This window comes from Cucumis melo, chromosome 5, assembly GCF_025177605.1.
Source record: "Cucumis melo cultivar AY chromosome 5, USDA_Cmelo_AY_1.0, whole genome shotgun sequence".
Lineage (NCBI taxonomy): Eukaryota > Viridiplantae > Streptophyta > Magnoliopsida > Cucurbitales > Cucurbitaceae > Cucumis > Cucumis melo.
Window position 1 is genome coordinate 27,920,681 of NC_066861.1, and position 11,610 is coordinate 27,932,290.

At 29.6% G+C, this 11,610-nt stretch overlaps 1 protein-coding gene across 2 annotated transcripts; it reads right to left on the reverse strand.

The window, feature by feature from the left end:
* Positions 1-3,407: 3,407 nt before the first annotated feature.
* LOC127149426 (uncharacterized) lies at positions 3,408-5,848 on the reverse strand. 2 transcript variants are annotated; one of them, XM_051084793.1, is made up of 6 exons: positions 5,685-5,848; positions 4,847-4,963; positions 4,501-4,757; positions 4,195-4,410; positions 3,928-4,119; positions 3,408-3,819 (listed from the first exon to the last, which is right to left on the reverse strand). In XM_051084793.1, the coding sequence occupies exons 2-6, from the start codon at positions 4,956-4,958 to the stop codon at positions 3,499-3,501; spliced, it is 1,098 nt and encodes a 365-aa protein (XP_050940750.1). In that variant the 5' UTR covers positions 4,959-4,963; positions 5,685-5,848; the 3' UTR covers positions 3,408-3,498. The 2 variants fall into 2 exon arrangements, with proteins under 2 accessions (XP_050940750.1, XP_050940749.1); XM_051084792.1 differs by having other exon boundaries at positions 3,408-3,846; positions 5,685-5,846.
* Between the last annotated feature and the right edge of the window lie 5,762 nt (positions 5,849-11,610).

Below are 11,610 nucleotides of genomic sequence, written 5' to 3' on the forward strand. Positions count from 1 at the left end.
TTTTTTTTTTTTTTGGTTGGATCTAACTAACATTTTAGCTCTTTTACCTAAAGAAAATAAAGTTAAAAACTATCTTAAAAATTTAAAAGAATAAACTCAATATTTAAAAAGTAAAAATTAAAATAAAAAAATTGTTACAAAACATTGATTACTATATGTTTTTAAGAATGTTAGATATTGTTAGTAACCACGACACTCCATACATTAATCCAAAATGTCTTCATATCATCGGTGAAAGATAGTTTTTTCTTTTTTTTTTTTCGTTTTTATATATTTATGATCATCATTCTCTTGTGTAATTGACATGACTCGTAAGCTTTTAGTCGTATCACAAACCTATATATATGATATTAGAAATAGAATCTAAACATTAAAGATTTTGATAAGACTTTTCATGCCCAGCTAGAATCAAAGTCGATTGGTTAAAGAGTTCTCAAAACGACAAAACTTGAGATATCGATGATAAAAGAAAAAATCACAATACTTAAGAGGACGTATGAAAAACTCGAAGAATCTAAGAGAATAAATTATTAAAAATGAAATTGTAAAAATTTGATTTAATTTGATTATTATTAACTCAATTATATTTAAAACTTTAAAAAATTTAATTCATGAAATAATTACCTTTTTAGTCCTTGTTTTTGATAAATATGTGTTTGGTCTATCAGTTTAAAAAATGTACCATTTTTGTTTTTGAATTTGTAAGAATAGACTCATTTAGTCCATGAGTTTTCTAAATATATTTTTCTGGTCCTATTATTTCTAAATTAAATTTAAAAGATCCCTCAAATAACTTTATTTTTTATTTTAAATAATTATATAACATCTTAAAATAAGAGAATAATTTCTAAAAATCATACCATTTGAAAATTCAGAGACCAAATAAATCTTTAAAACTCTTAAACCAAACCGCTTATATAGTCAAAAGTTTGAAATTAGAAAGGTAATTTTCCTTTAGTTCTTTTAAACAACGTTTTTTTTTTAATCTTTCCCTCCTTTTATGCAATAACTCCATGGTGTCTTGTGAAAAATTAGAGTGCAAGCAATCTACAATTAATTGAATAATTAAAAAGAAAAAAAAAACAATCAAACAAGATCTTAAATATCAAACTTTTTTTTTTCAAAAAATGAAATAAAGTAATTGTGAATTTTGTGAAACACTATCAATAACCCTAAATATCAAATTCAATAATATAGCACAACACTAATGATAAGTGGTAGTAAAATATAACTCTTAAGTAAATTTCTTCTAAACTAATATCAAATATTTATTATTAGCTTTGAGATTAGAGGTTTGGTGACTACTTTATATATTATTAAAAATAATAATAATTGATAAATAATCATTTTTATGTCAAATATTAAAATCTTCGTACTCCCACTCCTTTTACTAATAAAAAGGCGAAAGGAAAAAGAATTTTGTAATTAAAGACAATTCAAATCATATAAGTATGAAAGAAAAGAAAATCCAAATCGAGGTGTCAAAATTACAAGAGTTTTATCTACATTTTATTAAGAAAAAATGGATTCAATCTCAAAACTAATTGGTCATGAAAGCAACATATTCGATCTTTTTAATATTTATAGATGTCTTTGCCAGTACATTTCAACTAGTCCGACAAAACAATTTGTTTAATCCTACAACATATACACGTTAAAAAAACTTATAGAATATAAATTTTATATAAAAAAAGGTATACATGTCTCCATTTATTGAATGTCTTCAACGATAATTTTAGATCTCCGTACAATTTGATACAAATCTAGGGAGGAAAGGAGGAAAAAACAATAAAGAGAGAGAGAGAGAATGGATTTTGGTTAAATGACGTGATTGCCCCTACATAGAGAGAGAGAATGGAAGGGTATATGAGTAATTTTGCTTGGTATAAATCTCCATTATTATAGCCAGCTGCAATTTTTGGGAAGAAAGTTTTTTAGAATAAAAAAAATGGAAGGAAGGAAGGAAAGAATGAATGAATGAATGAAAGAAAGAGTGAATGAGAGTAGAAGTCATTTTCCTCATTTAAAAGATTTGGCAACTTTCCACCATTTCCCTTTGTCAGAAAGAATGGCAATGGCTTTGACTTTGGATATTCATATCAAAGATATATACCCAAAATTTAATGAAATTCATCTACTACTTTCTTGGAGTTATGATTTAAAAATAATAATAATAATAATAATTTGTAATATTTATTATTGGATCTATCTCGATCATAAATCATTATATTTTGCTATATTTATAAATATTTTTTAATAAAACATGGAGTGCGGAAATTAAATCCAAAAGCTCCTGTGTTCAAGAATACAAATGTCAGTTGAGCTAAGCTGAGTTCATGGACAATACTGAAGTATTATTAATGAAGTCAAACTATAAGAAAATGACCTTAAAGAATAGTTTATATTTAAACTAGGGTTTAGAACTTTTTATTTCTTTTTCTTTTAAGTTCGATCACGTAAAATTTTTCAATAAAATAAAGAGAAATTCTTTCTTTTTATTAATTATTATTATTATTTATAAAAACTTGATTTCACATTATAAAGCTGATTTTAGCTCTAGTTTGTTTTTGTTTTTTTTTTTTTTTTACCATCTATGAACTCAAACTAATGCTTATATAATTAAATTTATCGTAGCACATAGATTTAAATTTTTTTAATCAAATCGACGATTTATATTTAGTTTAATTTTTGTAATGTTATTTTGATCTTTTTATTTAATATTGATTTTTATTTATTAGGTCTTAATCAAAGTAGCTCAATTAATCTAATCAAACATACTAGATTCAATTGATTTGATTGATCGGTTTTTTTTTTCTTTTTTGATTCTTTTGTTTCTTTTGAGTACATTATAATCAAAATGAGGAAGAAAAGTTCAAAATAGAATCCAATCTTATTCTCTATCTCAAATCAAAATGGGAAATTTCTGGTGTAAATTTGGACACCTATAATCCACTACAAGAAACGGGGGCACTCCCGACGCAGAAATACGTCGGCGAAAATGCAAAGTACGTCGGAAAAGGATATCCCGACGTACAAAACGGCGTCGGGAAGCACGTCGGGAGAAATGCGTCGCGAGAGGCTTTCCCGACGCCGTACCAAAGCCGCGTCGGGAAAGGCTTTCCCGACGCCGGAATATGCGTCGGCATGACGGCGTCGGGAAAGCCTTATTCCCGACGCCGTCTATGCCGACGCATATTCCGGCGTCGGGAAAGCCTTTCCCGACGTTTTTTTCCCGACGTAATGAACGTCGGGAAATATTTTTTTATATATTTTTAAAAATATTTTATTTTTACTTTTTTCCTTATAATATTTTGCTCAAACATTCACAATGATGTTCGGATTGCTCAAAAAAATTTCGCGACGTTTTGGATTAAATTAAAATAAATTAATAAATATACAAACACAAATTAAAAAAATAGAATTAAAATTAATAATACGAATAAGTTGACTACAACAAAATATAGTTCTCAATATAGAAAAAACATAAACATAATGAAGCTAGGGATCATGTGGTGGTCCCTGTTGTGCACGAGTTAGGTCTTCAATCATCTTTTTCATAGCTTCCACTTGTGAAGCTAATGCTTGGTGATTTCTATCTTGTACTTCAATCCGTTCCAAAGCTTCATGAAGTTTAGCTTGTAATTCAATCTCTTTTTGTGTGGACTGCGAACAAGATGTCGACGAACTGCTTGCACTTGCCGTTCTGCGGGCCTTCGGCTTGGGTCCCCAACCAAGGCCTTTTGAGTAGCCTGGTCGTCTACCCAACACCTGATCGCATATCTCATCCTCAGAGAGTGGCTGACTACCCTCTGGGATAGGCTGGGATTGGAGTTCCAGCATTTGATTCTGCAACAAATTTAAAAATTATGTTAGGTAACGCGCAAAAATATATAATAAAAGTGGATAATTAATAAGGGTATAACTTACATGCGCATCCTCGGCGGCTTGCGACACGAATGTCCCAGCTCGAACGTGTGTTTCCCGGAACAATTCCACACGATCGACCGGCTGCCCTCTTCTTTCAGCGAGCTCATGCTGTCGTTGTAGAAACGACTTGGACCCGCTACTATGATTGTAAGGCTGCTTCTGTCTAGCAGCCTTGTTTGTCCGTGATTGCTCCTGCATTAAAACAATTATATTGTTTATTTCTTATACATATAAAAACTTGTTATCATAATTAATCATGACAAATACCTGGAATGCACGGCTGATATAATGGTCGCAGAGGAAGTGCCAATCCTCATCACGTCCAACCAATGCGTTTGGTGGGTTGGCACGAGCCTCCTCCGGGTCGCTGTACTTTTTGAAATGTTTATGACAGTCGGCCCGGAACTCTTTAAAGGTCGTGAGCATCTGATGCTCAACAAACCTGTTCATTGCTTGATCATTGAAATCAAGCACAAAGAATCGCTGCACATTACAAACATAACACATTAGATTGGCTAAAGTTAGATATGTTTCAAATGAAATCATATATAAATGTGTAGTGCATTTAATTACCTGGAGGTCGCCCTTGACGACCTCAATGTATTCTCTCCCAACGTCCGTCCACTTAAGACAGCGGACGGGAAATGTCTTTCGCACGCACACGCCTATCGCCTGGCTGAAGCGAACGGCGTGTGGAGAAATAGGCTTCTCCGCTCCAGGGGCGATCGTCATCGGAATGCGCCCATTTATTGCAACGTGGCGCTCTAACTCCAAGAGTCGAGACTGCGCACGTCTCCTAGGAGTCGGAGTCGTTTGTTGAGAAGAAGACTCTGCTCAATAAATAGACAATAACATATAATGTTAGAAAAAAGAACATGAAATATTTGTAAGTTAAAATGAAGAAAATTCTTAGACTCACCCGTATTGTCGCCCACAGATGATGACCCTCCCGCGATGTTATTATCTAAATCGTCCTCAAACTGGAGGAACATATCGTCCGTCTCCATAAAATTTGATGGTCGATATGACATAATGGCTATGGACATAGAAAACAAACATTTTCAATTTAACTTAAACCTCCCTCTCCCCAGATAAGTAGTAATTCCATTTCATAATAATTACACGACCACTGTACACAAGATAATCTTCCCCATAGAATTTCTATCAGATCAAGACATCTCGGTATAGACTTAAGCATATTCAAAAAAGAAATATGTTGAGTAGACCCATTAAAACCATCCGTATATAAGATTGAAGAATGTTAAACATTTTGTATAAACACAAAATTAAAAGTTTATTAGGTATTTCTCAAAGTTCAAACGACTAAGTAATTGGAGATCCTAAATCACAATCTCAAATTCAATAAACACCCCCCCCCCCCCCAATTCAATATAACCTCAAAAATCTCTACACATTCAAATTTTTTATCAATCTCAAATTCAATTTCAACTTCAATCTCAACGTCAATCTTAAGTCCTAAAACCACTTCAAATTCAAATTCAACACTAAAACCTAAAACTAATTCAAAATCTATATCCTAACACTATTTCAAAATCTAAATTCTAAAACTAATCCTAAAACTAATTAACTAAAGCAAAACTAAAACAAAAACAAAAAAGAACTTTAAACAATTTCAATAATACATACATTTTTTTAACTTTGAAACAAAAAAAAAACAAAAAAACAAACAAACCCTAAACTAATTTTTATCAAAAAAAACCCTAAAAAAACTGAATAAATTTACATATTTCACTTACCAAAAGTGGCAGACGGCGACGAGGAACAACGGCGAGGCGGTCGGCGACGGACGGCGGCGGAACAAAAGGAAAGCACGGTCGGGCGACGTTCTTCTTCTTCTCCTTTCTTTTTCTCCTCTCCTCTCGGCTTCGGTTCTGTGAATACAGAACTGAAACGAATTTAAAGGGGATTTCCCGACGCAGTGACGTGGCGTCGGGAAATCCCTCAAAATGCGTCGGGAAAAGAGGACTTCCCGACGCTCATTAAACCCCTTTTCCCGACGTTTAACGCGGCGTCGGGAAAAACCCCTATTCCCGACGCCGCTCCCGACGCACTGTTCACGGCGTCGGGAAAAACCCCTTTTCCCGATTTACTTTTTGCCGACGCCTTCATGTTGCGTCGGGAAAAAAGGTTTTCCCGACGCCGCTCCCGACGCACTCTTCACAGCGTCGGGAAAAACCCCTTTTCCCGATGTATTTTTGCCGACGCCTTCATGGTGCGTCGGGAAAGGTGGTTTTCCCGACGCCTCTCCCGACGCGTTGTTGAGGGCGTCGGGAAAGCCCTTATTCCCGACGTTCTTTATGCCGACGTGCTTTTCGGCGTCGGGAATTCTCCATTTTCTTGTAGTGATCTCAAAACTTATCATTAAAGTATCAAATTAGAATAGGGAATTGTCGGCAAGAACAACTTTTGTGGAATGTTGATTGAAGAAAAAAAAAAGGTAATATTTCTTGTCATTTTCTATCACAAAATAAAAAGAGAGAAAATTTTTGTTAAAGAAAGGTGAAGATTTTATATTGGAATGATTCATTGAAAAGCAAAAAGGAGAAAAGAAAGAAAGAAAAAAAAAGGAAAATGGGGTTTAGTGAATTAAAGATAAATTAGAAAGGTTTAGAAGATGAAAACGTAATATTATTTGTTAGTATTGTCTATCCTTAAAGTAAAAAGAGAAGAAAAAAGGCTAAAATTTTATATCGGAATGATTCTTTGAAAAGCATAATGTAAGATTTGAAAATGATGGGTTTAATAATTTGAAGATTGTCGCGTTAAATTTAAATTCAAATCAATCGTATTAATCTAATGAGTAAGAGAAAAGGAAATGAGGTTAAGATCAAGGTATGGTCGCACTAGGCCAAGATAGGAGAATTAGGTCTTTAGGCCCAACTTTACGTTGACTTCAACCACGAGACTAGGTTTGAGTTGGACCCTTAGTTTAACATTTTTTTTTGGCCAAGGAGTCAAACTTCTGCGCAAATAACCCCTCAGACTTAAGAATTCCATGTAAGTTGATCCGGTCAAGTTAACAAATAATTAGACTACGAAGAAAACAAAGAGGACCTATATTAACATGACAACTATAAATACATCATTATAGCTTTATTTATGTAAGGTAACTTGAATCTTACTCTTAAACTCAGCCTCTACACTGTTTCAATCTTTGGTTTAGACATAGAAATATGAGCGTCAAGTACTACGCAACAGTGTGCAAGTTCTCTTTTGTAATGTCACGTTCTTCTTTTCCTTTAAAAAAAAATAATTATCTCAATAGTATCACATAAAGGATAGATACATTTCTTCGACTAGATTTTTGCAATAATATAGACAAACTATAAGGTTTTCTTTTCTTTTCTTTTTTTAAATATGAACACATAATATTTCTTGGCATTTTCTATCCCAAAAATAAAAAGGGAAAGAAAAAGAGAGAGAGAGAGAGAGAGAGAGAGAGAGAAGAAAATGAGGTTTAATTGATTAAAGATAAACTAGAAAGATTTTGAAGAAGAAAACATGAGTGGTGCTTGGAAGTTAGGGCACATTGATGCCAATATAAAAACATTTCCACCACATGCCCTTCTAATATGTCCCAAGTGGGGATCCAATGCCCACCTTACAAAATACAATTACATTACTTATATATATATATATCAAAGATTTTTCAAAGTACAAGTTGAAGATGAGAAGATTATTATTGTATGTTAGCAATCTTCCAAATAAACAAAGAGAAATTGAGAAGTACATCTTATAGGAAATGTGAAGTGTACTATGTTTATGTTTTTAGAGCTTTGAGGTTCTTATTTTTTGATATTTTTCTAAATTTGTGTTTGCTTCAATTTTGTAATCTTTTGTTAAATATTAATATATATATATATATATGTATATGTACATATATATATATATGTATATATGTACATATATATATGTACATATGTACATTATGTACATATATATATGTACATATGTACATATATATATATAGATATCCACATATGTATATATAGATAAGATATACACATATGTATATATATGTACACATATGTATATATATGTACATATATATATATATATATATATGAGTTATACACGATATAATTGTCTTTTTTTTTTTTCTTCTCAAAATTTTACGTACATTTTTAAAATGACTTTAATTAAATGTTATCTCAAATTTCAAATATCACGGTTTGTAGTTTGTGGTTTTTTTTCCATTAATGATATGATTTGAAGGATATTTTATAAACATTTTGTCTAAACTTTAATTATATATATAAAAAAGTTGGTTCGGGAGAATTTAAGTCTCATTTAATAGTGATATTGTGTATAACAATAAACCATATATCAACTTACAACATTTTTTTATTTGTTGATTTAAATTTTCATCAATTAAATAATACTCTAGGAAACTTTAGTCAAATTTAGGAAATAAAAAAGAAATTTTTTTGAAAATTAGCTTCTTATAAAATTTCTGTGGTTAAAAAAAAAAACTTAATTTTTCTTTTTCTTTTTTTTCTATAAAAAATATAAAACCAAATTTTAAAAGGTCACATCTTAATATTACGAAAAGGTTAATAAAAAATATTAAATTAGTAAATAAATATTGTTTGAGGCTTTCCAAACATGTTATAATTGTTTATTAATGACATTTTATGGCTTATGTTTTTCCAAATTTCATATATCGAAACCGAACTCATAAAAATATGAAAATGTTGAAAATAATGTCGAGTAGAGTAAATGAAATTTAATAATAATTTAAAACAATTAGCTAGAGTTATGTTACTTTACAAATAATGCATCGTTGTTTAACCTAATTACAAAAGAAGCATGTATTCACGCCATTTTCAATATTAATGTCAAGGTCAATGCTTACATCAAGCTAATACCAAACCCTAATACTAGCAAAAATGATGGCTAATATTGATAAAAATTTCAAATATTCACATAACATTAATTTTCTGAAAAACACTTAATTCGGATAAAATCTTAAAAAATGATGTAATGTTTGAGAATGAATCAACTAAAGTATTTTATATAGTAGACTATTCAAACGTGTCTAAAGTTCTTCTTCTAATAATGTTGCTATTTATAATGAATTGCATTTCATTTGATTATGCTTAAGCTTAATAAGGTATAGGTAGGTGACATGAACAAAGAATAAGTGACAAAACACAATCAATCTACCCTAATTAATTTGGTAATTTATTTGAAGTTTGTAGCTTTGTTGGTGCCAAGCCAACTAATCTTAATATTTTACAATTTATGCAAAAATAAATTCTGCTTTACATAAATACATTTGAGAAATCTATACTAGCTTAATTATACCTATATACGTATTTTTAGGGGGTTTTTTTTTCTTTCCTTTTTTGGCAAAGGTGTTGTATTAAAACATTAGGTGAGGAAGTCGAAGAACTGATCTCAATGTAGATAGTGTTAACATTATGTCAACGGGATTATACTTATATGTTGGTAGTTGGATTTGATTATTTAGTTTTAGATAATTAAATCTATTTGTTTAGTCATTTTGTTTGGTTAAAAAATATGAAATTATAGAAAAAAAAATAGGTTCGGAGATGAGAGACACGATCTTTTAAATCAAAATGATTATAAAACGAAACCTTAGTTATATATGATAAAATTAAATAAACCTTATAATTAGATGATCTCTCTACTATCGTTATTATTCAAATTTCAGTTCATTTTGGGTAAGGAAATAATTTTGAAGGTTTCTAAAATTTTAGATTCGTATTTGAGATTACAAAAATGATTTTTAAATTGAATAAGAAAATCATAAAAAAGTTTGTCAAATGAGGATAATTTGTTTAGTAAAAAAGAGAGGTTTTTTTAAAGAAAAATAAAGAAAAATATTGAAGGACAAAATTTATTATACTTGTAAATATTTATTTTTGGTAATTTTTCAAAAAGGAAAAATTAATTTGTACCTTAAAAATGTACAAATATAATGTTCAAATGGTTATGGTTGGGCCAAGGCCCAATTAGTTTTATTTGGGCTAATTAAAATTTGGTTTTAAGGTATTAGTGAAAAAAAATGATCTAAGTCTCTATATTTTACAATATTTTTATCGATATTTTTACATATTCATGATTTTGGTATTAAAATAAGAGCAAAAAGGACATATTTATCTTACATAGAAAATCTATAAAGTATAAAAATTAATAATAAAATATCACTAACGTGAATATAATATAAATAATAAATATGATAAATTTTTGTTTAAAAAAGTAAAAAGATTTTATTCATTAATTAAAAGAATTTTTTTTTATCTTGTCATTTCTTTCTCTTATTATTTTTCTAAAATGTCATAATACATGTTGAGTTAGATTTTTTTAGAAAATTATTGACCCAAAATTATTTAATTGACAATGCATTTAGTATAACTCAACTTTGTAATAATTGAATTCTATAATTTTGGAATTAAGTACTTTTTGAGGTGAAGTAAAAAATTAATAATATTTTAATAATCTATTTGCTTATTTGCTCACACATAATGATGTTTAAAAAATTAGGTAAATCACTACCAATTCAAATTCTCAATAAAAAAAAATATTAATGGGTTTTAAATATTTTCATGACTATTATCCACTAATACTAGTATTAATATTCTAATTAATTGAGTATTGCCATTAAGTTTAACTTGGTTTTATTAAGATACGAGCTCCTTCTTTCTTTCTTTCTTTAAAAAAAAAAATCATATTTAAAATATCGATAATTTTTTATGATTTTTCTTCGTCTACAAATACTTGACCTGATGTAGGACTAAGCATGGTCGATCAGAGTCGATTTTTCGATCAAACTATCACTGAATCGACTATGATTGGATTAGTAAAAAATTCCAGCTAATCCTAACCATGAAGAAGTACAATTGATCATTGGTTGGTCAATCGGTCAATTTAATTAAACATTTGATTTTTTTTTTAAAAAATATTAGTTTGAGTTTTCTCAAATCGACACCGACCAAACCTCTCCTTATCTCTGGCCGACCACCTTTAATTTGGTCGATTAATTTGACACTGATATCCATCAATAGACAATGATAGACGAACATCAATAGACACCAATAGAAATCTATCACCATCTATAATTGTCTATCATTAATAGAATATCTAGAATATTTCTACATTTGTAAACATTTTCAACAACTTTGACATTTAAAATAGTTTTTCCATATATTAATTAATAATTATTTTCTTTTACTATTCAAAATAATTAAAATGAAAAGTTAAAATATCCTTTTAGTTTCCATATCTTGAAATTCATCATTTTACTATTCACTTTTTAAAAAGAATATTTAAATATAAGAACTAAAATTAAATAAATGAAAAAGAAAAGAAAAGAGTAAGATAGTATTTTTAATCTAAAATAAATAAATATGTTGAAGATTGTGATTCGGTGGTGTGCTGTAAAAAGGGATTGGACATATTATGGCCACGAAAGGATTGATTGGAATAGTAACGTTTATTGATTGGTTGAGTAATGAGTAGGGCCCTCACTTTTCAATTATCCATTTGCAAAGCCACGTGGGATCACCTCTCCACCCACATGCTGCCATGTCACTACGTGAACATGCTATCACTACACAAAATTAATTAATTTATTTATTAAAACATATAGAAAATTGGGAAGATATTAGAACGATATTTACAAAAATATAGTAAAAT